The sequence below is a fragment of the Oryctolagus cuniculus genome, chromosome 6, assembly GCF_051225735.1.
Source record: "Oryctolagus cuniculus isolate XC-2025 breed Fujian yellow rabbit chromosome 6, ASM5122573v1, whole genome shotgun sequence".
Lineage (NCBI taxonomy): Eukaryota > Metazoa > Chordata > Mammalia > Lagomorpha > Leporidae > Oryctolagus > Oryctolagus cuniculus.
Window position 1 is genome coordinate 104686085 of NC_142872.1, and position 26129 is coordinate 104712213.

Genomic DNA, 26129 nt, shown 5'->3' on the forward strand with positions numbered 1-26129 from the left:
TTGAAAATGTTACATTTTTCCCCATGGATAAACTTATTTTTAAAAAAGATTTGTTGATTTATTTATTTGAAAGGCAGAATGATGGAGAGACACAAAGGGAAGAACAGAGACAGAAAAGTCTTAGAAACGCTGATTTACTCCTTGAATGGCTGCAATGGCCATGTAGGTGGCAGGACTCAGCTACCTGAAGCCATCACATGTTGCCTCAAGAGTACACGTTAGCAGGAAGACGGAATCCAGAGTAGCATTGGGACTAAAGCCAAGGCGCTCCAACAGAGAATGCAGACATCTCAAATGACTAACCACTAGGTCAAGTGCCCACTCCGTGGTCTTTTTTAAGGAACACAGTTAAGAAAAAAAAAAGTTTCAAATGTGGGAAATAAGAGTTTAAAATAAGATGAACCAGATTTCCACAATCCAGTATCTGCTGCTCTTTTTCTACAATTGATGCATGGCTGAGGATTATGGGAATCTTTGTTCTCTGCACTGTTTGAATTCTGTTATACATTCGGTAACATGTAAGGATTCAAAGCACTCATAGGTTATGCTTTTTAGGCCAATTTTTACACTGGAATAGCAGTCACTTTCAGAATTTGCTTTTCTAATGAGACTAGACCTGAGGCAAAACTGTAACGTTTGCCCGAGTTTAATCAAGTTCTACTTTCGGAATTTCTTTCTCCTCTGATTCTATTTATTTCTGAAGCCTCTGTGTTACCTAATACCCTCTACAGAAACTGTATGCCCTCAAGTTCTCTGCCCTCCTCCATGTCATTAAAACTTGCTTTTGGATCATTCAGGCTGATGGAAAAGTGATTAAGATACTAAAGTAGTGATATTTGAATTTCAGTGGGAAAGAAAGATTTAAGCTACAGGGATCAGATTCTCAGAAAAAGGGATGAGAGTCTGTCAAGCATCAGTCAGTCAGTGTGAAGATATTTTTAGGGATCAAAACCTTCCTGCGGGGCTGGTGCTGTGGTGTAGCAGGTAAAGCCGCTGCCTGCAGTGCCGGCATCCCATATGGGCACCAGTTCAAGTGTTTTCTGAACATTGAAGAGCCCACAGAGAAAAGGAGATGGATCAAGTGGCATAGGTATTGGTGAATGACAGGGAAATTCAATGTAAAATTACAGAAGGAAAGTAGCTAACAAAAAGATGTCCATGTATGTTTGCATAGAAACCACTTCTGTCATCTAAGCAATGACATTTAAACAAACTAGAGTTATTAATACACTGAGAAGCAATTATAAACATGGCCATCACTGTATTGCTAAATCAGGTCGTAATTTAGGGATGAAATCAAGAGATGCCTTTATTAAAAGGTCTCTCAAGGCTTTTTGTTTTTCTTTTTTAGTAGCATGGGTATGCAAGGGGTTTGCTCTGAAAGGATACAAACAGATGATATCAAGAAAGTTGACAGAGGTGGCTTCTGGCTTCGGATCAGCGCAGTATGCCGGCCATAGTGGCCATTTGCGGGGTGAACCAATGGAAGGAAGACCTTTCTCTCTGTCTCTCTCTCACTGTCTAACTCTGCCTGTCAAAAAAAAAAAAAAAAAAAAAGTTGACAGAGGAGCCTGCATTTTGGTTCAGTGGGTTAAGCCACAGCCTGTTACGGGGGCATCTCATACGGGCATCAGTTTGTTTTGCTTTGCTCCTCTTCCCATCCAGCTCCCTGCTAATGTACCTGAGGAAGCTGTGAAGGATTGCCCAATTACTTGGACCCCTGCCACCCATGTGAAAGACCCAGATGGGGTTCCATGCTCCTGGTTTTGGCCTTGGTGTTTGCTTTTTTTGGTGTGAATCAGCAGCTGGAAGATCTCTCTCTCTCTCTCTCCCTCTCTCTGTCTCCCTGTCTCTCCCTCTCTCTTTGTAATTCTGCCTTTCAAATAAATAAATAAATCTGTTTTTTAAAAAAGAGAATGCTGACAGATTCCATGTAGAACATCAGAATTGATGACAATTGTATTGTAAAAATTATCATGCATTTGCTGTGACCCTGAAAATCTAATGTATTAATAAATTCCTTTTAGAAAAAGAATGTTCACAATATATGAGCAAAAACCAAAATACAATAGAAAGCATAGTTCATCATCTTTGTTTCATATGCAAAGTAAAAGAAAGTAAAAGAGCTAATTTTTATTATTTTACATTTAACAGCTATGTAAATTAAAACTAATAGATCTTACTACCCATTGTATTTATTTAGTACCCAAAAGAATATTTGCTTTGAAATTACTCCTGACTAAAACACATTTTTCTTTTAATATCAGACAGCAAAAGAGACTTTCTGTTATTGCCACAGACCAGTATTTAGTAGTTATTGATCATTGTACATGGAAAATTAAAAAATAGCAATTTTATAGCATTTTAGTTTACTATTCTTTAACAAAAGTGGGATTTTATTTTTCTTATTGAAAGTTTGTTTTTTAATCAGTATTTAAGGAGAAATCCACTGAATGATTCTAAATAAGTCAGCTCTTTGCCTGATGATATGAATATAAATACTGACTTTCTCTACAGTAAAGTAGCTTTTAAAAAAAAAGAAAAAAATGACTGGCCCCAAAATATTCTACAAAGAAAAGTATATGAACGCATAGTCAACAATCCTTAATTTGGAAGTTTAAAGTATTACTGTACTTTACATGCATTTAACATTTCTCCTAAATAGGTGTGCTGCGAACTTACGATGATATAAAACTTACTTATGAAGAAAACAGTAATCTTTATATACCTCCATATCTTATATTGATACTTTTAAATTTGAAACTAAGTTTCACACTGACTAGGAAAGATAATAAGCTGTTAATAAGCAGAAGAAGCTAGCAGGAATAATAGATTGTTTTTTTTTTTTTGGACAGGCAGAGTTAGTGAGAAAGAGACAGAGAGGAGAAAGGTCTTCCTTCCATTGGTTCACCCCCTGAATGGCTGCTATGGCCAGCGTGCTGCGCCGAGCCGAAGCCAGGAGCCAGGTGCTTCTCCTGGTCTCCCATGCGGGTGCAGGGCCCAAGCACTTAGGCTATCCTCCACTGCCTTCCCAGGCCACAGCAGAGAGCTGGACTGAAAGAGGAGCAACCGGGACAGAATCCGGTGCCCTGACCTGGGCTAGAACCCAGGGTGCCAGTGCCGCAGGCGGAGGATTAGCCTAGTGAACCGCGGCGCCGGCCAAGGAATAATAGATTTTTACTGTGGCTCTCTACTGTTGATGAGCCTAATTATTCTAGTTGATCAATTAATGGCAACACGTGACTCTAATCTCACTTGCTTTGTTACTGCCAAAGCTTCAACTGTATGTGAGTATCTCACCCTTTTCATCGTTTTTTCCTCCCAAATTTCCTTATTTTAGAAAGCCTATTTCACTACTTTTAGGATTAGATAATACTTGTTATAATCTGAGAAAAAGCAAAGAAAAATTAATTAATATGACAAGTAATTAGAAGCCACCATGGGAGAGTATTAAAGAAGAGGTAGAGATAGTAATACTTTAGTTTTGGAAAAACTACAAAATTATATCTCAAATAACACCTTAGGTAATTTTTTAGGGACCAATTTGTGCATATGGATAAGAGAAACTAGTAGAAAAAGGAGAATCAAATAGTTATATATCTGGACAAATTAGATTATCAAAATACATTGATACTGGCACTGTTCTCTCAATAATTTATTAGGCTTTATTTTCCTAGAAGCTATATGAGAATGAATAAATAAATGCATTAAAATGATTTCAGTTTTGGAGACATGCAGGAAAAGGGAACTCAGGGCAAGCAAGGGAATGAGGAGAGAAGGAAACAAAGAGCTGAAAGTTTTATTATTTGGCTCTCAGGTGCTAAAGGGCTTTATTTATGTTTTCTTACTTAATCTTCATAATGCTCTTGTTAGAGAATGATATTAACACACCCATTTAACAGATAGGTGACTAAAAATCTTCACCTGAAAATTCCCTTGCAGCTAGTCCTGTCTGTGATGGGGAATATCAGAAATTTCAATGCCAATCAAACCAAAACCTGGTGGAAACATCATTATGGAAGCACATAGTTTTATTTTGGCCACATCAAAATGTTGCTTGACCTTCTCCAGGATGGTAAAGTCTGCATTACAAAAAGGGCTACAATTCTTTGTTTTCTAACAATTTTTCTAAGTTATGCCAACTCTAGGTTTTGACTGGTTTTGTATGAGCAAAAACCTCAAATAACCTGCAAAATGCTGTGTACAATTGTTTGTTCATTTGTTTTAAATGAGGGGAAACAGAGCTGTTTGAGTCTCTAAACAAAATGCAGTCATCTAGTATTTTGCATTAAATAAAGTAATGAAAGCCTCTTCTGCATCAAAATGCTATTTAAATTATTTATTATGCCTAAAGTGTTCTAGAAATCTGTTAGCTCCAATAATGGGAAGTAAACTGAGGTATAGATAGGTTTAAGTAAGGGGCAGGGATGGAATTCAAGCCCATGTCAGTTTCAGCAGTGAGTCCCACTAATTCATTACCAGGCACTGCCTGGCAGCACAGATAATCAACAAATGTTTATTTCCTTTTCTCCTGTTGTAGACAAAGAACACGAGTATGTTTAAAGAAACAAAATCATTAAGTAATGTGTGAACCAGCAAAGATTAGTCTTAATGTGAATAACATGGTATTGTGCAAGGTACCAAATATTCATACTGTGTTAAGAATTATGTTAAATATTTCATGGGGATTCTTTTACTTGAATATCACATATACTTGCCCTAGAGAGTGTGTACTATCAGTGCTGTAAACATGGTCAAAATATCAACATCTTATAGTCATCAGCAATTAAATGGGAAGAGGTCCCTGAGCTGATGGTTGGATTTTGACCAAAACATTAAAGAGAAAAGGGACAGACACTGGTGGGGACACTGAAAAGTTACCATGGCAAGGAGATCGCCCTGAATTGTTTTCTTAAGTCTTGCTCAAGTAGCCCTTGAGAAAGAACTGGAAAAATAAGGTTTTCAGGAAAACTGAAGGGTGATTCCTTCCTGAAGTTTAGAAAAAAACAAACTGGTATCTATTGATCTCTTCCTGCTGGAACATGACTGTTTTGTATATGTGCTGAAATGACTGATCTCAAGTTCTCTTTACAATCTAAACTAAATGCCTATGTCACGTGGATAGAGACTGTGATGCAATTTTCCCCCATCCACAGATACCTGCCCCCCTCATCCTGCCTGCTTTAGTGTTTTAGTTCCTGGCAAAACAAATCAACATCTTTAACAAAAATGTAATTTTTTTCTTCTGTAGTTATTATAAATGTAGTCAAGAAAACCCAATTTGATTTACTTATACTAATGTAGAAATGAAATTCTAATACATTTGATTAGTTCTTCTGGTAAACTTTTATTCATTCCTATCATTTATATGATCCACAAAAACTTCTTTGGTTTCATCATGGTACCAACATGATAACCTAGATCATATACCTTGGTGTTCTACATTTAAATAAAAATAAGTCTCACAAATCTTTCTGAAGGAATATTGTAATTGGTCTCCAAAGGTCATTTATAATTATATATATATATATTTTACATATGTTTGACATTATTTGACTTCTGTGATAATTTATTGTTTTTGTAACTTTCTATTATGGATTCACAAATCATTTCCTGACTGCTACATCAGGCATAATGATTTTACTGGCATTTAGTTATTAGCCTTTAAAACTAGAGCAGAATTGGGAACTTGCAAGCAAAATACTGCTTCCTTCTGTTACTTTCATAAAAGGACATTTGTAAAGCTGCATTATTCTTTAAAGAAAACTGTTTTATTTGTCATTCTAAAGTTATGTGACACCTTCTTTTAAACTAATCATGAAGTATAAATTAGACTGACTGAAAGCTGTCTTTTTCCCCCACCAAAACAAACAGCAATAACATTTTGTACAGAAAAGAAAAAGTTTTCCTATCTGTGTCTTGAATCATTGCTCTCTTCTTCTTTGAAAGTTAATTCTAATTAAGATGTATTTATATCTCATTGAAATCTGACAGTCAGCTTAGCTGTTTCTTTGAAGGATGATTTATCGTGCATAGAAAAATCTTAAGCATATGAATAGTAATAGCCAAAGTGATTAAACTTACTAATATTGAGACTTAATTCATCTAGGAGAATATATTGAGAAAGCAGATGGACTGTGAAAGAATAAAAATAATTTTAACTAACTATGCCATTGACTAAGAAAAACCATGGAGAACATGAGAATATGTTTCATCCTTTTCAAGGAGAGAGACTATTCCTGGATTGCTTAATATGTATTAGGTATGTTCCATCAGTCTTGAAGGCTAAACAGGATTTTATATTCTCTATTTAATTTAAGCACATTCCTCTGTGATAGTGCTTTTTGTCACCATTTGTAGTTAGAAAACAGGCTCAGAAAGATTAAGAATGCTACCTAAACAGATTAAGTTGCAAAACCAAAATTGATTTAATTCCAGGGCAAAGTTCTTTGTATCTTATCAGTGTGGGTCTTTATCTCTTTGAGAATAGATGGACACTATGAGCCTTTTTTCTTCCAGAAAAATGCATGAATACAGAAAAAGAAGATTAGTATATCAGTACAAATCTCACAAAAAGATTGTGGCTGGACTTGTTCTGCTGGTACATCTTTTGAAAATTTTCTTTCCTCTGAGATAGAAGGCCTTAAATAGTTTCTCTGAAGACATTCCTAAATTTTACATTTAGGAAAACTATTTTGCTTCAAGGCTAAAGAGAAATAAATACCAATTTAACTATATCTAGGTGCCAGTGTTGTACTGTACACTTCATATATATCCAAGATTCAAGCTAAGATGTGTCTATAATTTGTCCATGATACTATAATTTCTTTCTGATATTGTAAAGTATGTGGTTTACTAAGATGAAAAAAGAAACAATGCTTCTTGCTCCTCAATGTCATGTTATGAATTTAGGCCACTGGCCCAGGCCAATTCCTTTCTGCATTTGCTTCTCCTCAGAAAACAAAGCATATTTTGTGATCTTCTCTCACAATCTTCTTTCCTCCAAGTGCATCTCACGTGACCCAGACCTTCCTATATAGTCAGTTTGTGTAAGGCACTCTTAGACTCAGGCAGTAGAACATGCTGGTTAATAGAGTTGGCAGTACCTTGAGTTCTTCTGAATTCAAATTCTGCCTACTCTCCTGACTAGCTGCATAACCTTACTGCAAAAACTCAGTTAAAGCCTTTAAAAGCATCAAATCTCTCATCTAGAAAATGGAATAATAAATTTAGCTTCTTCCTAGGATTACTGTGTGAATTAACGTAACATGAGATAATGAATGTTAAGCATTAGCATAGCATCTAAATCATATTAGTAACAACTCTTCTCATTTGTAATTATTTCCTGTGTATCCCTATTCTCAGCTCTGTACTTAACATATGTAGGCTTCTCAGCAAATATTTATCACATTGAATTAGTTCTAATATTTAAGCAATGCATCACCAACAGAATAATCACCCCCCACACCCATTATTGCTCCTATTGAAAGGGAGAATAGATAGAAACCAAATGTCAGACCTTTTTTCTATTCTGAATCTCTCATCCAGCCCAGTTATAAAATAACATTCCTGAACTCTGAACAAGACTGGGAATTTAAAAAGTCATGATAGCTTGAAAAAAGTTGGGTTTTTATAATTTAATATATCCCAACTTAGCATCATCAAACTTACATTAATGCAGCATAGTTGGAACCAATATTAATAACTAGTGAACCAGTGACTTACGACTCTATGAAGCTTTTTAAAATGTATTATCCTCGGCCGGCACTGCGGCTCACTAGGCTAATCCTCTTGCCTTGCGGTGCCGGCACACTGGGTTCTAGTCCCAGTCGGGGCGCCGGATTCTGTCCCGGTTGTCCCTCTTCCAGGCCAGCTCTCTGCTGTGGCCAGGGAGTGCAGTGGAGGATGGCCCAAGTGCTTGGGTCCTGCACAACATGGGAGACCAGGAGAAGTACCTGGCTCCTGCCATCGGATCAGCGCGGTGCACCAGCTGCAGCGCGCCAGCCATGGTGGCCATTGGAGGGTGAACCAAGGTCAAAAAGGAAGACCTTTCTCTCTGTCTCTCTCTCACTGTCCACTCTGCCTGTCAAAAAATAAATAAATAAATAAATAAAATAAAATGTATTATCCTCAATCCACTCTTCATAAACACACAGCCATTTTGTTTATGGTTCAAGACAGTCAAAGCAATCATTTCATAAGCAGAACTTGGATCATATAATTGGCCTATGTATTACAGATGCTGAAAAAACTAATTTGCAAGACTTAGAAGCACCATGTGCTCTCGCCAGCTCCAGCATCTTTCCCAGCTTCCACCTTGTTCCCCACACTTTCCTTTTTCAAGCTTTGAAATGCAGCAAGGTTACAGCTGTCCGTTGCTTTGTATTTGCTGAACCTTCTGCCTGGCTGTATTTGCCTCTGATGGTTTCAGTTTCATTTCCAATCCCACTTTCTTACATTGTCACAGAGACTTCCCTCTTTAGTGTCTTTCTATCCAATTATCCTATTTTACTTCTTTCATTAAATGAAATTTGTTTTAGTGTTGTCTCACGTCTCCCATCATCTGGGGCATTTGCTTAAGAGCAAGGACTTTGTGCTTATTGATCACCACTGAGTGGTGCGACTGATCAAGCTGCTGCCAGTGGTGTGGGTATGCCATATCGGAGTGTCAATTGGAGTTCCAGCTGCTCTGCTTCTAATCCAGCTCCCTGGTAATGTGCCTGGGAAAGCAGAGGAATATGGCCCAAGTTCTTGGGTTCCTGCCAATCATGTGGGAGACCCAGATGGAGGTTTTTGCTCCTGGCTTTGACTGCATCAGATGTGGCCATTTGGTGAACCAGCAGGTGGAAGTTCTCTCTCTCTTTCTCTCACTCCTTCTGTCTCCTTCTCTGTCACACTGGCTTTCAAATTAAATAATTCTTTCTAAAAAGTCTATTTGGATGGTAGTCACTAATTTATTGGGATAACAATTTTCTGTCACATGATTTTTTCATGTTAACATGATATTTAATACAAAAAGAACAGATTCAATGTAGTTCATGGATACAATTCTAAGAATATAATTCTAAGAAAGAAAGGGGGAGGGGAAAAGGGCTATAAATAATAATAAGGGCCCGGCGTCATGGCTCGCTTGGTTAATCCTCCGCCTGCGGCGCCGGCATCCCATATGGGCACCGGGTTCTAGTCCCAGTTGCTCCTCTTCCAGTCCAGCTCTCCGCTGTGGCCCGGAAGGGCAGTGGAGGATGGCCCAAGTGCTTGGGCCCCTGCACCCGCATGGGAGACCAGGAAGAAGCACCTGGCTCCTGGCTTTGGATCAGCACAGCACCAGCCATAGCGGCCATCTGGGGAGTGAACCAACGGAAGGAAGACCTTTCTCTCTGTCTCTCTCTCTCACTGTCTATAACTCTATCTGTCAAAGAAAAAAAAAAATGATAAAATGAGATGTCTATTTCATTCATGCAGCCAATTTTAAAATAATCACAGATCATTAAAATTATAGCAATATATCTATATATATTAACTACCACAGTCACATGGTTTTCCTCCAGCTACCTAGGCATAAGATATGAAGAGGCAGAAAAGACTGAGAGAAGACATTTAAGACAAAATGCAATTCTGTTATCAGGAAAGATAATAATGATTTAACAGTTCATGTTTTCAAGTTATGTGGTAGAAAAAGACCATGTGTACCGTCATGTTTTTAAAAGAGTCATTTCAAATTATATTTTGTTTATTTTTCCTGGAATAAAAGTTGAGTAAATTACCTAAAATTGCTATCCATTCTTTTCCACATTCTCATTTTCTTCATTGTATTGGCCTTCACAGAAATAACAAATGAATCTGCTGGTGCACCTAGCAATATCTTAAGTCTCCTATTATCTAGATTATGAAGCCATACTGATACAAACTCATATAATATTTTAAGAACCCTTCAGTTATTGAATTTATCTTTGGCCTTTTGTTACAATCATCTTATGTAAGTGTAAAATTTGTACTCAACTTCTGGAAGCCTTTCAAGTTAAACAATTGTTTGCATAGTTAAGAGCTCATAAATTACTGGTATTTAGAGTATTTAGTGTTCTTGCCATGCCTCCTAAGTATTCTATTAAAGTCTCTCTTCTCTCTCTCTCTCCCTATGTCTCACATACACACACACAAAGCATGCACACACACAGAGAGACAGAGAGAGAGAGACTCACTTATTTTGATTAAGAGCACAGACTGGCACTATAAATTCTAAAATTCTAATTCTAGTTCAGCTGCTTTTACATCATATTACTTTAAGCAAGAAACAATACCTACAAACTGTAATTTTCTCCTATAAAATGGAGATTCTGAATATATCAGTCTTCAAACTCTTGAAAGAGTTTAGGATTACTTGAGGATTGTCTGATATGTTTATAGATTTTCTTCTACAGAGCCAGGTACAAAGCAGATACTCAATATATGGTTAATAATTTTATTATCTTTCAATTACTGTTAGCTCTTGTTTTTTCCTGGCTCTGTGAGTCTCCATAAGGAAATACAATTTCTTATAAACTGAGTTATGTTTGCTATCAGCAGAGATTTTTAACTGAGTTTATTACTGTCCAGTGCAACCCAGATTAGATTTATGCCTTTTGTGATTGCGTTACATAGATGTCCAATAAGTAATTATTTAACTCATAAAACTTGATGGCATGAGAGAATGATAAACAACTATGATATGGTGGAAGAGATAAAAACAATAAAAGAAAAATGACCGACTCACTTACATGCCCAGAGTCAGCATAGGTAGAATTGCTCTGTTTTCGAAAAAATCACAAAAGAAAAATGTGTTGAATATCTTAATTTAATAATTTTTAAAGTTTAAGACAAAATTCTCTGATGATTTTTATATTTTGCACCAATAACAACCCTGTGAATTAGCCACAATAAAGATAGAATGTTGACCTACAATTACATAGTCTGTAATTGTGGAAACTTCCTGAGTACAAAAAGTATTGTGGTGAGTGTCCTTTGACTAGACAGAGAGCAAAGCAACTTTTTCTATTGTGTCTGTGAATAAGATCTTCCTAAGTCTAGTTATAAAGCCATATCCCATATAGTTCTTAGGCATTGACTGTGGCAACAGTCTCCCCTGTGGAGATCAATTTTTGCTATGAAGGAATTTTTGTTTTGTTTTGTTTTGTTTTGACAGGCAGAGTTAGACAGTGAGGGAGAGAGAGAGAGGATGAGAGAGAGAGAGAGAAAGAAGAAGGATCTTCCTTCCGTTGGTTCACCCCCCAAGTGGCTGCTATGGCTGGCGTGCTGCGTGGATCCGAAGCCAGGAGCCAGGTGCTTCCTCCTGGTCTCCCATGCGGGTGCAGGGCCCAAGGACTTGGGCCATCCTCCACTGCACTCCCGGGCCACAGCAGAGAGCTGGATTGGAAGAGGAGCAACCGGGACAGAATCCGGCGCCCAGATCGGGACTCCGGCGCCCAGACTGGGACTAAAACCCGGGATGCCGGCGCCACAGGCGGAGGATTAGCCTAGTGAGCCACGGCGCAGGCTTTTTTTTTTTTTTTTTTTTTTTGCCATGAAGGAATTTGCAAAAGAAACACACATACTAGTATCAAAGACAACCAAGCATCAACCCAGTCAGTCTTCCATTTAAGTTGATTATTATTATATCCCTGTGAAAAGGTGAGTAGAAAATGTGTAATAATAAAACATTTGTAGACTGAAATAACAATATATTATTTTGAAATTGTAAAATACACTAGAGTTACTACAGCATCTTGTATTAATATCTTGCCATTCATTAAACATTGCTTATACTCAATATTTAAGAGAATTGTTGCCTCCGAAGTGGAATCAGGCCCATCACACACATTAATCAAATCAAAAGAAGCACTGAGCTTGAATTCAGCATTTAAAGACAGTTTTCTGTGATTTATTCAGTGGGTTCTTCCAAAAAAGTTGATACCAAGAGTGGTTGCATATTGGACTGGAGTTATTAACACTTTTAGGGTTTAGTTTTTTTCTACATCAGTATCAGCAAAGTCAAGAAAATTTACACATTCATTAAGGAATACAGAAATATAAACAAAAGACACTTGGCTTTTTAAAATAGGCTTTCTTTTTCAGAATAGGTTTAATCTTACAGAAAAGTTGACAAGATAGTAAGATAGTTAAGAGATTTCCAATATTCATTATACCCATCTTCATTTACTATTGACAACATACTCTGTTCCATTTGTTATAGTCAGTGAACTAATGCTGATACATCTTCATTAAGCTTAATCAGTACAGCCCATATTTCAGTAGTATTTCCTTAGTTTCCACCTAATGTTCTTTTCATTCTCCAGGATTTCTGCAGGCTACCACATTATATTTAGTCACTGTATCCCTTGAGCTCCTCTTGGTTTTAGCAATTTCTCAGTCTTTCCTTATTTTTGAAGAACTTGATGATTTTGCATACTACCAGTAGGGAATTTTGTAGGATGCCACACATTGGAATGCAATGTTTTTCTCATGATAATATTGAGATTATATGTTTTAAAGAGAAAGACCACAGAGATGAGAGCCATTTTGTCACATCACTTCAGGGCACATTCTATCAACATGACTTAGGACTGCTGATGTCAGCCTTAGTCACCAGGCTGATGTAATGGTTGTCAGGTGTGTCCACTGTTAGGTTATTCCTTTTTTCCATTTCCATATTGTACTCTTTGGAATTAAATCGTTATGCTGAGTGCCTTTTCATTTGACTTCTGTACTACTTGTCATGGCACTCAACGTCACCTCATTTTTTAAAAAAACTTCCTATTTTCTAATACTAAAAGATAGTGTAGGCTAATCTTTTACATTTCCTACCCTAGTCCTAGAATTGACATTTTCTCCAAGAAAGTCTCATTCCTTTTATTGGAGAATGGTATTAGACACCAATCTGGGTGCTAGGTGTACTCTTTGCTACTGAAGTGTGACTGCTTCTAAATCTTTTCAGATGACTAAGTAAAGAAATGTGTGCATATATACTAATTATATGTACACAAATGGATGTTGATAATATTTCTGTATTAGCCATATTATCTATTTTAAGCTAAGCTTGAGTTTTTTATTGATATATTCAACTTAAATTCATTACCACACAGATCATTCTAACCTTATTCTCTTGCTTACCTTAAATTTCAACTCCAAGGAACACTTGACTCTTAAGTGTGAAAATCAAATAATCAGATTGTAACAATTGTGTTAAGCCTTGAGAATCCACATTATCTAGCAGAATAATTCCTAAAGAACATAGTATATATTATCAAGCTTCTGTTTACGTCCAGCACCACTTTTTAACATCAATTGACCTCCAGGTTTCCAGTTCTGACAAGATGGAGTATCACCATTTCTTTCAAGTCTTCCCACTTACAATTAAAATCTTGATCTCAACACAGAAAATAAAATAGGAGACACTGAAAGTCAAAAATTAAAAGGTAGAGTTATTAAGAACCTTGGAACTTGAGAGAAATGACAAAACAGTGAGTTCTATATTTTGTTACTGCTTCTTATATATTCCAGACTCCCTACAGGAACCTCTCATCCATCACCCCAACAGACATAGTTTAAAAATTTTCAAGTCAAGTATGTTCTCTTTGGCCAAAGTGTGAGGAAAGGGGCTGCTGACACCAGAAAATTCTTTGTCATTACACAAACTACTCTAGCCAAGCACTAATGAACAATTGCATCCTGTTCCTTTGTTTTCAGCAAAATCAAGAGAAGAGTTGATCTGCCACCTCATCCCCTTCTGCCCTCTCTACAATCAGTCAGCACTCTGATTACTCCAACAGGGTTGTTTCAGCATGGTCCAGTGGTGAGCTGAGCCCCTGCTGAGGAAGGAGACTTAAAGTGGCAAGTCCATAAAGGGCTAGTTACCACTAAGCTGCACAAACACAGTTATGGGGACCAACGGGGAACTTGGCTTCCAGCTCTACTTAACATCAATTACATTACGATGCAAGTTGGAGCTAACTGACATTCCACTTTCCCCTATACATGGTGTCAGTAGGGTGCAGTGGGAAGCTAAGCTCTACCCAAACGTTGCAAGAAATAAATGGAGTGAGTGGTAGGAAGGAAGACAGTTGACATTTCACTTTTCCCTCTCCTGGGGTCAAGAGGCCTTGTAGGGAGCTGAGTTTCTACTCTGACTCGGAAGAAATAAGATGATCTGAGTAATCCCAACTTTCTTTGGAAAGGTGTCAGCAAAGCCAAATGGAGAGCTGAACTTGCATCTCATCTGTGTGCAGAAAGGCAATGAGAGGCAGTGCCACATGTAGTATCAGGAGAGCCCAATGAAAAGTACATTTTCACCAACCTCAGTATAGGGAAAATTCCTTTTAAAAAACAAACAAACAAACAAACAAACAAAACAAAATAGGATCCAAAGTCTATAATATTCACAATGTTCAGAATATAACTGAAAATTACTCATCTTTCCAAGAGCCAGGAAACCACAAAATGAATGATAAAAGACAATCTGTATATATCAACACTGAGAAAAATCAACTGTGGCATTATATGAAAAGGATTTTAATTAAACTATCTCATAAATGTTCCAACAAATAATTATGTAATTACTGAAATGAATGAAAAAATATAAAATGTAAGCAAAGACTATAGGAGTTATAAACATAAAAACAAGCAGAAAGAATAGCTGAAAACTAAAATGATTAAAATAAAGACCTCAATGGATAGGCTCAAAATAAAGACCTCATTGAGTAAGGTGAAGATTACTTAGTATAAAATCAGTGCAGATCAATAGAATTTATCAGATGTTGGCGTTGCGGTGCGGTAGGTTAAGCTGCCTGCAATGTCAGCATCCTATATGGGCATTGGTTCGTTTCCAAGCTGCTTCACTTCTGATCCAGCTCCCTTCTAATGTGCCTGGGAATACAGTGGAAGATGGCTCAAAGCCTTAAACCCCTGCACCCTCATGGGAGACCCAGATGAAATTCCAAGCTCCTGGCTTTGGCCTGGCCCAGCCCCAGCTCTTGTAGCCATTTGGGGAGTGAATCAGCAGATGGAAGATCTCTCTCTCTCTCTCTCTCTATCTCTATCTCTATCTCTCCCTCTCTCTGTCTCGTCTCTCCATCTCTTTGTGTAAATCTACCTTTTAAGTAAATAAATCTTTTTAAAAAATAGAATTTACCAAATTTCACAGCAAAAAAATAGACTCCCTAGAGTGCAGAACAAGATCTCCGGAAATTGTAGAACAATTTAAAAAGGACTAACTTTTCTTCAAAATCTCAGAATGAAAAGAGAGGTCAAGTGAGATTGAAAAAGTATTTGAAAAATAATTACTGAAAAGGTCCCACATTTGGCAAAAGATGTAAACCTACAGATTCAACAACTTGAGCAAACTCCAAACACTGTAACTAAAGATGTCCTTTTCAAGACATAGCATAATGAAACTAATGAAAAATACAGAGAAAAAATGTGGAATATAGAGATAAATAATGCATTTTGCATATAGAAACATTGATTTTTTAAAGATTTATTCATTATTTATTTGAAATGCAGAATTACAGAGACAGAGGGGTAGAGAGAGAGAGCGCGCTCCCATCTGCTGATTCTCTCCCTAAATGGCCACAACAGCCAGAACTGGGCTAGGGTAAAGCCAGGATCCAGGAGTTTCATCCAAATCTCCCATGTGGGTGCAGGGGCCCATACTTGGGCCAACCTCCGCTGATTTCACAGATACATTAGCAGGGAGCTGGATCAGAAGTAGAGCAGCCAGGACTGGAACCAGTGCCCATATGGGATGTTGGCATGGCAGGCGGTGGCTTAACCCACTGTGCCATGGTGCCAGTCCCAGAAATGCTGATTTTAATAATAGTTGATTTCTGTTCTGATGCTATGGAAGCTAGACGTGTTGTCATAACATTTTTCAAGTACCGAAGAACAGTAAGTCATGAACTTTATGTACATTTTCTTTTTTTTTAAGATTTTATTTATTATATTTGAAAGTCAGAGTTACACAGAGAGATGAGAGAGAGAGAAGTCCTCCATCCTATAGTTCACTCCCCAATTGGCCGCAATGGCTGGAGCTGTGCCAATCCAAAGCCAGGAGCCAGGAGCTTCCTCCAGGTCTCCCACGTGGGTGCAGTGGCCCAAGGACCGGAGCCATCTTCCACTGCTTTCCCATGCCATAGCAGAGAGCTGGATTGGAAGTGGAGCAACCCGGCCTTGAACCAGCGCCCATAAGGGATGCCAGCACTTTAGGCCAGGCACCACAGCGCCGGCCCCTTTTATGTCCATTTTCTTGTTTGACTTATACTAATGGACTATTAACTAATGTTTTGTATCCAGGATTTATTTTAACCACACTTTTCCCTCAATCCCCAATAGTATTTCCCAAATCATCTTTCTAAAACAAATCAGAAATTAACCTGAATCATGTTGTGCAAATCAACTTTTCTTTCTTCTTCCCTTCTAATGTCAAGTTTACAATTAAAAAAAAAAATCTTCCAGTTTTCTGTAGATCTAAATCTCACATCCTTACAATACACACATGAGCCATTAGTTAGGTGGCTACTGCTATCCTCTCCATGTTTTCTTTTCTTAGATCCCTCTAAGTACACTTTATACCCATTGTATATGATACTCCTTTCTGTTTTGTTCCTTAACCATTCTTTTTCTTGCCACTATAAAAAATTCACTTCTCTATCACATTACAAATTAATTTTGAGGATTGCATTCTGCAGAGAGACCTACTAATAGTCTTCATTTACTACTGGCATATTGAGTGAGTTAAAATCCTATATGTGTCTTCTCATTTCACTCTGTAATCATTTTTAAGATGTTTTATTTATTATTTATTTATTTATTATTTGACAAAAGCAGAGACCAAGAGAAAGACAAAGAGAGAGGGAGAGAGAGAGAGAGAGAGATCTTTCATCTTCTGATTCACTCCCCAAATGGCTGCAATGGCCAGAGCTGAACTAATCCGAAGCCAGGAGACAGAAGCTTCCTCTGGGTCTCCCACATGGGTGCTGGGACCCAAGGACTTAGGCCATCCTCTGCTGCTTTCCCAGGCACATTAGCAGGTAGCTGGATCGGTAGTGAAGCAACCTGGATTCAAACCGAAGACTATATGGGATGCCGGCGCTGCAAGCCAGGGCTTTAATCTGCTTGCCACAGAACAGGCACCTGTAATCATTTTTGATGTAATTATGACTTATCTAGATGCCACAATAGAATGAATTCTAGATGGCAGGATAATAATTTTAATGATATTTACACTGGTGTCTAGCTTAATCTGTGGCATACATTAGCTTTTGGTAAATGTTTGTTGAATGACTGAGTTAATGGTCAACTTTATGTCATGGAATTCTATCAAATATTCCAACAGATTTTTAGAAAATCAGGGACTTAGGGTCCTAATATGATTTAATAGAGAGAATTGTTATTGGTATGTCAATTCGTAATTACGTCAAAAGAAAACCATTAACCCAGGAATTTAAGATTATCCATTTGAACTTACAAGCCATGATTAATACTCCACTGCCACTGTGTCACATGCTGTCAGTTCTTCACACATATCTCCCCAGCACTCATCATTCCAGTGCATACTTACAGAATTGTTCTTTTACCTATAGCTCTCTACTTTAGGGCAGACCAGAAAAACCAAGAGTTAATATATCTGGGTATAGCTTTCAACCAACCAACCACAGCAGGAATTTGGGATATAAGCACATGAGGTTTCTCAAGGACTGATTGGGGGATAACTCTAGTATATGTTTTATGGAATCTCACAGAATTCCTCTGAAAGGCTTGCAATACTTCTCCAGAAGAGTAGCCTGGTTGGTGATACACCTCTATTGACTTCTTTCATGCGTCCATTCACAGTTCACATGAATCCTGAGTTTCCTGGGATGACCCTCCAGATAAATACTTTGCATTCAAATTCTTATCATAGGTTCAGCTTTTGGGCAAACACAACCTAAAATAATCCCCAAAACATTTCCCTCTTAAAACCATTACTGGTACATTTACCAAGTGATGGCTTGGTAGGCATCTCTCTTCATGGATCCTAATGTTTTCAGACAAAGGGGAAAGAACATGACCTTAAAAAAAGAAATGATTTATACAACAGTGGCCAATGGGTACAAAGAAGGAAAGATGGTGCACTTGTTTTCCATTAATGATGAAGTGATATATATGGCCTATCCCAGGTGTGACTACAGTTGGAGAAGACCAATTCCTTAGTAACTAAGAAGCCTGCTATTATCATTTTGGAATCACAACCTCAGGACTTTATTGCTTCATTCACTTCCCGTTGTCCTAATGCTCCTCTTTCTAGATCACTGATTATCACCAACAGATTTTTTCTCTCTCTCCACTGCATAATCAAAAAAATTGTCACATACATACACACAAACGCTTTTGTGTATGAAAAGCTTAAGAACATATTAAAGATGGTTGTGAAGTATCCTTCTACAAGTTCATGTGTTTATTTTATGAATTGGTTTAGTTAAGTTAATTTCCTGAAGATCTAAGTAAAGACTAACAAAAGGTGGTCTGGTTGATTTTGAAGACTAGAAATGATTTTTAAGAAAAACGCACAGGAAATATGCCCCTTTTGCCCTCACGTTGAAGTCTGCTTGACTTGAAAGCCCAACATACAACTTGTGCCTCTTGTCATAATGTCAAAAGTAAAACTATATGTACAGATAATTTTCCTTTGCTTGTTGTCTCCATTTCAGTTTCCTGACTTTCTGGGAAGTCCTGGTTTCCCCCAATGAAGTGAAGTCTGATAAAAATCTGAAGATCATCTCTAAGGAAAAAAGAAATCCAATATAGTCAATGAATAAAGGATAAAAAGGTTTCCAATCAGGTAGGAGCACTAAAATTCACACATTTAATCATTTTAAATTAAGAGTGCTGGAACTGGATATGATATGATATGATATGATATGGTATGACTATTTGATGTAATGATGGTTATCTAACCTACCCTACAAGAAAACTATTCATAATTCCCTTGGATGCTGTGATGTTTATCAGACAATGCCTTAGAGGGAAGGAACACAATAACAGCACTATGCTTTTTTCCATTTTTAGCTCATTGTTACTAAGCACACTTCATGATCTCCTTGCCTGTGGAGATCCCAGAAGGTTAAGCATGTAGAGCAGCAAATTAACCCTTTTGGTATCTTCCTTCTAAGACAAATCATTTTCATAGGTGAACCCATGAGCCTCTAGTTGCTTATCAAAATTAAGAGTCATCGTGGCCATCAAGTTTTCCAAGTGAGGAACAGTCCAAGCAAATGGTATGAGGAAATTGATTGGCTCTTTTTAGGGGCACTTCTTTATCCAGCCCTTTGCGTGATCCATGTGAGTGCAGATGATGAAAGGAGAGTGGGGCATGTGAAGAAGAGGCCCTGTTTTCACTTACCTTTACAAGTCAGAATCCACTGACAATTTTCATTTGAAATTTGAGATTAAATCTTATGGTGAAAGGACATCCCACTTTACGGCAAGATAAAAGACAATAATGACGTAGAAATCAGGAGCTGGTCTTCTCATTTACAGTTGTATGCTCAGTGTTTAGTATAGCATTTGCTCCCTATCAGTGTGTTGTTTTCTATCACTTCTCGGCGTTTTGGCTAGGATCAAGAATAGTGTGTAGACTTCTGTAACTGACACATGGACTGTAAGCAATCACATTTATTGAATGAATGAATGAGTCTTCATGATCCTAAAGATAATTAGAAGACCAACCTTAGATGCATATTTATCAAAGTCTATGGCAGATGTATTGCTCATGTTAAAGCCAGGACCGCAGACTACTGATGTAGCCTACAATTTCTCCAGTTGGAGACTTATTTTTATAATTTGCTTATCGTTATTTACCTTTAGGCATATTTCCTACATTACACTGCCTATTAAATGACTAAAATATGAGTAGAAAGTAGGTAAGTTTCTAAGCTATTTTATTTGCAAAACAAGCTTTTAAGGTCATATAAAAATGGCATAGTTATGGGTAATTTCAGAATCACTAGCTGCTACAACATTATTTATACTTTTTCCACAGGTAGTATAGCCATATGCTGCTACAGCTACTTCTCTGTAAAGTGCCTTTGCTATCTTCTCCATTCCCAAGAACAAACGCCATTTCATTAAGGGAAGAAATGTAAAATATAGCATGATGCAGTTACCACAACACCAAACCAAAACACATAGACACACTAACACGCGTACTTTTGTGCACACACTTCCAGATATAGCAGTAAAGTAATGCTCTAAAATATCACTATGATACTTATTTCAAAATAGGAGGAAGTGTACTCATATTAGAGCATTTTTTATCCACATGTCGTACTCAGATGTATTCACTAATAACAGTTCTGAGTAACTAGCTAGGATACTAGCTATTCTAATTGTCTTTGTATGTATTTATTAACAATATATGAGGTTGTCTCTCATGCCTCATTCTTTTCATGTATTCCCTTGGAAACAGTTTTTTTTTTAATTTCTAAAAAATATAAATAAAATAAAATAAAATTTCTAGACAGATTAGGGAATAGTATCACCTAAATATGGGAAATTATCCTAAAATAGGAAGTTTCATTATACAGCATAAGGTTCTCATATAATAATGAAAGAATTTTGTAGTTGAAAAGCCTCATAATACAAAAGGCTATGAGTAAATTTATATGTTATTTTGAAGTAGATGCCCATTTTTATCATTAATGGCTAAGGATTACATTTCTTACTTAGATGATTTTTAATAATTGTTACATAATTAATGCATGTAAAGTGTAAAGTAGTATGACAAATCTATGAAAGTTATGGCACACAATGATGAATAATCTCCTGTAAACATACTACCAAAATTCAGAACTAGCATGAGACTGCTGAACCTTCACTTGTGCTCTAGTCTGGTCCACCTTTCTCCAATCATCAAAGAAGTAACTTTGCTCTTGGTTTTATAGTCAACATTCATTTTTTTATGTAATAGTACTATCTATATCTATATCTATATATCTATATGTAATATTTCATACAATTGCTAGGCGAGAAACCTTGTTTTCATTACTAAATTCTCTCTGCCAATTCCTACACCTCATCATCATAAATTCTTTTCATCTCTAACTTCATAATCTATCCTGAATCCATCTGCCTCTCACCATCTGCACCTCACTGTTCTACTCCAAGTGTCATTGTTTGCCTCATCGAAAACATGAGCCAGCTTTTCACCTGATCTCCCTCCTTTCCCTGCTGCTCCAATATTTATAGTATAACCAGTACAGTCGCAAAAATAATCTTCTAAAGAGAAATAAATCAGATAATATCCTTGCTCACAATCCGCTATCATTTAGAATAAAAATTAAACTGCATTCTGTGTTCTACATTGCCCTACTCTGTGTTTCTCTTGCCTTACTCTCTAAACTTACAACTCTCTCCCACACACTCACCTCCAGAATTTTTCTTTCTCTAAAAAGCTCTTTCAGCACAAACCCTTTGCATTTGTAATTTCCCAAATTCTGAAAGATCTATCTATAAGATTCCTCCAATCAAGATCTCAGAAAGCATTTACATTTCATTTTGTTAATTGTTATATAAAAAAAAGTCAAAAGAGCTAGAACAACCAAATTACCACTGGTGAAACCTGCCTGTTTTAAACAGTGAACACTGAGACATTGTAAACAAGTGATTTGTGTCTCCATTTCCACACCAAAAGCATGAGAATCACCTGAGGTGAGGTCTGGATACCCACTACCACCCACAGAGATTCTCAACAGAAAATCAGGATGGGCCTAGACACCTGCCTTTTAACAAGCACTTCACTAGATTCTGCTGCCAATGGCTTATATACAGCCCTGTGAGAGACACCACTGTAGCATATCTGCTCAGATACAAAGAAGGGATAGGCATGGCATATGCAGGTCAACAAAAGGGTGCAACTGAAGATCAATAGATGGCATAAAAGCTCAGTGACAAAAGAGGAATTAGAACAGTATAACTACAATTTCAAGTGCTCTTAGCTGGGGATTTTGCAAATCCTTTCATAGCAATGGACTATAGTTATCTACCAGGTGACACTATATAAAGTTATCTGTATTAAAATATCTAGATATATATCATATATTTTGTTACATATATTTTGCTAGCATCAAATTAAGTGTACATGTATGTCTTCAAAACCACATAATAAATAGAATTAAGAGATACACTTATTTTACTGCAAAAATATTGTATCAATGTATAATTTTTTTCATAATGCACATTTTTCATAAACTTTTTGAAGATTCCTCTTATGCATAGACTTCAAATTTTTTGCACCACAATAAATGTATCTTGTAATTCCATTTCCATGAACTTTCTGAAGTGCCCTCATACAGATAAATGTATAGATAAAGGATATATAAATAGATACACAGATATGTAAACAATACATAATCTAGGTTGAGTTCAAGTGATACTTCATAATGTCTTTATAATTTCCTAAATAAATAACCTCTTCAAGTAAAATTTAGAAAAAGAAAATTCTTTTCATCTTTTTCTACTCCCCTTTCCTCATCCTCTTCTTGAACTATTTAGTCCAAAAGCCATTAGATAAGGCCAAGTGAGCCTTTTTCACCATGGAGAACATGGGCATAAAGGGAACCACAATACGTTGGCACTGGGAACGGAACACAAGAAAGGAGAGATGGGGTCTACAGAAGAGCCTAAGTGAGATATTGAAGTCTTACTGGAGTGAGCACTGCATTATATCAAGAAGTAGTCACAGCAACCATGCAATACAGAGTTATGCCCTGTGCTAGGTATGAAGAACATTGTATGGGATAGGAGGTGGCGGGCACAAGAATATGTTTAAATGTGTATTGATCCAATAAGTAAGGACAGTAAAGATTATGGTAATCAGTGTATCTCCCTGTCTGAGGAGGGAGATTAAGTATACAAAAGGGGACCAGTGTTGTGGCATAGCGAGTTAAGCTGCCACCTGAGAGGCTGGCATCCCATGTAGGTGCAGGTTTGAGTCCTGATTGCTCCACTTCCAATTCAGCTCTCTGATAATACACCGAGGAAAGCAGCAGAAGATGGCCCAAGTGGTTGGGGCCCTGCTGGCTCCTGGTTTCAGCCTGGCCTAGCCCCAGCTATTGCAGTCATTTTGGGAATGAACCAGTGGGTGGAAGATCTCTCTCTCTCTCTGTTTCTCCCTCTTTCTGTCTGTAATTTTGCCTCTCAAATAAATAAATAAATCTTTTAAAAAATATAAAAAAGATCTTTTTCTCTGCATCTTCTCTCTCTGTAACTCTGCCTTCCAAATTTAAAAAAAAATAAGCAAAAGACAAGAACTGGAATGAGCTGTATGGTTTTGGATGATATTAATGATGTAATGTTTATTGATATTATGGTGAGCTCATAGTTTTCAATATGTATACTGAAATATGTATTTTATATATACAATATATGTCATACCCCAATCTATTTTTTTAAATTTTATTTGAGAATCATTCACAGAGAAGGAGAGGGAGAAGGAGAGGCAGAGAGAGACAGAGAGAGAGAGAGAAAGAAAGAGAGAGAGAGAGAAAGTCTTCCATCCATTGGTACACTCCCCAAATGGCCTCAACAGCCGGAGCTGGGCCAGACCAAAGCCAGGAGCCAGGAGTTTCATCCGGGTCTCCCACATACGTGCAGGGACCCACAGACTTGGACCATCTTCTGCTGCTTTACCAGGCACATCAGCAGAAAGCTGGAAAAGAAGTGGAGCAGCTGGGACTCAAACCAGCATTCACACGGGACTCAAACCAGCACCCACATGGGATGCCGGTGCTGCAGGCGGCATACTTAGCTGCTATGCAACAGCACCACCCCCAAGCCCCACCCCATCTCTCTACTGAGGGTCTGGGGTAGCTACTCTTTATTAGAAATGAGCCTACTTAGTGTTTAGAGTTGGTTTCTAAATACCATTCTACAATTAGAGTAATGCGAGGCCTTTGAAGACATAGTTGACTCCAAAACTTGAGCAGGGAAAATATAAAATGATCCTAGAATATAGTATTGATCTAAAAAGATAAAGAATGATGGGAAAATACCAAAGAATCTCTGAGTACACATCAAATTGAAGAGGTTTCTGGGGTGAGCATTGTAGCAGAGTGGGTTAAGATGCTGCTTAGGATGCCTACACCTCCTTTCAGAGTGCTGGATTAAGTTCCAACTACACAACACTTCCAGTCCAGCTTCCTGCCAATGATCCTCGGAGACAGCAAGTGATGACCCAAGCATTTGGTTTCCTATCACCATGTGGGAGACCTGGATTGAGTTGCTGGCCCCCAGCTTCAAGCTGACGGATCCCTGGCTTTTGCATGCATTCAGGGAGTGAACCAGTAGATGGAAAATTTCTCTCTCTCTCTCTCTCTCTCTCCCCTCCTCGATTTCTCTCTCTTTCAAATAAAATTTTTAAAGATTTATTTTATTTATTTGAAAGTCAAAGTTACAGAGAGAGAGAGAATGAGGGAGAAAAGGAGAGATGGGGAATGGGATCTTCTATCAGATGGTTCACTCCCCCAAATGGCCGCAACAGCCAGGGCTGGGCCAGACATAAACCAAGAACCAGGAGCCTCATTCGGATCTCCCGCATGGAGAAACATATATACATACATACTTGTGTGTGTGTGTGTGTGTGTGTGTGTGTGTGAAACACTTAAGTATTAGGGTTGTCAATAGTACAGCTTACGCTTAAATAATAGTCTCTCTCTGGGCAAATAGTATAATTTAAAGTTGTTTATAATGGTAGCTGTGGGGAGCAATCCGGACTAGACTGAGTTACTGGAATTAAGACTTATTCTATGCATCTGCTCTCCCACAATATGGCGATGGGAGAGAAGTAAACAGCTTCCGCACAGCTGCCTCCAGTTCAACTAATAAACTGTAGAACCTGCTCCTGGTTGGAGGAGAGCAGCATGCTTGGCGTGTGGGTAGCAGAGTTGGGATTGGTGGAGGAGGACTATAAAGGAGGAGAGAGACGGCATGCACAGGGAACATCTAAGGGGAGCGTCTGGCTGAAGGAACACCCGTGCAGCCCCCGAGAAAGCCGGCCGGCGGTGTGCCGCTCCCCTGCGGAAGTGGGGAATGTGGCCAGGGGGAACTGCCCTTCCACGGAGGTGGAAGGGATAGTAGCCAACCCGGGAAGAACCAGCAGCAAACCCGGGGAGGGCCGAGCAGACGAAAGAACAGCGCAGGGTCCTGTGTCGTTCCTCCACGAAGAGGGGGAGCGACATAATGGTGCCGTGACTCGGATAGGAAACCTAGCTCGGATTAGGAAACCTAGGACGGATAAAAAACTTAGGAGGGAAGAAACGGGAAGAACTAGGGAAAATATCGGAGAGAGAAACTAGCAAACAGCCTAGGGAAAAGCCGGACGAAAAAGGAGCCGGAAGAAGCTATTGAAAGCCTAGGCATAGACTCAGATACGGACTACGGGGGGAAGCTGGGAGAAATCTCTAAGGTCGAAAGCGAAAGTGAAAGCTAGAACAAACAGACTCGGATGCGGACTGTGGGGAGAGGCCAGGAGAAATGAGGGAGGAATATTGTTGGAAGAAAACTTAGGGAAACATACCGGGTAGAGAAAAATGTTAGGGAAATTGAAGCCGCGGGGGGCAGGCCGAGGCGGAGACGAAAGCCACTTTGGGGTTCTCAAGTTAGCCCGGGAATAGGGGGCGAAAAGTTGAAACCAGAAGCTGAGACGTAAGCCAGATTGGGATCCGTCTGATTAGCCCGGGGAGCAAAGGACGGGAAGCCAAATCGTGGGGCGGAGACGTACGCTGGGTTGAATTCGCCAGGCTAGCCCGGGGAACTTGGATTGAATGCTAGTGGTGGAGACGCAAGCTACGCTGTGTTACTCGCGGAAGCCGCCGCGTGCAGAGAGCACGGGGCGTGAATAGATAGGGAACGGGGCTGGCGTAGGCCGTGGTGCGGACGCGAAGGGCGTGGAGACCGCGGAGCGCGGAGCCAAGCCGCGCAAAGCCGGGAAGCCGCGCAGATGAGGCGCGGGCTGAAGCGGCTCAGAGCCGGCGAGGCGCGGAGAAGCAGCCTCGGGGCGGAGCCCGCTGGCGGGGCGAGGCGCCGGGAAGCTGCGCGGAGCCGTGAAGCTGCCGGCAGGGCGAGGC

At 38.6% G+C, this 26129-nt stretch overlaps 1 protein-coding gene across 2 annotated transcripts in view; it reads left to right on the plus strand.

The window, feature by feature from the left end:
• The window catches only part of PKIA (cAMP-dependent protein kinase inhibitor alpha), a 96986-nt gene that overhangs the window by 39877 nt on the left and 30980 nt on the right, over nt 1-26129 (plus strand). The window contains exon 2 of one of the 2 annotated variants that reach the window (XM_017341410.4): nt 18717-18803. In XM_017341410.4, coding sequence (XP_017196899.1) covers nt 18717-18755 — 39 coding nt within the window. In that variant the 3' untranslated portion in view covers nt 18756-18803. Of the gene's footprint in view, nt 1-18716; nt 18848-26129 lie in introns of those variants that run through there. The other variant, XM_008255683.5, reaches the window with a different exon arrangement.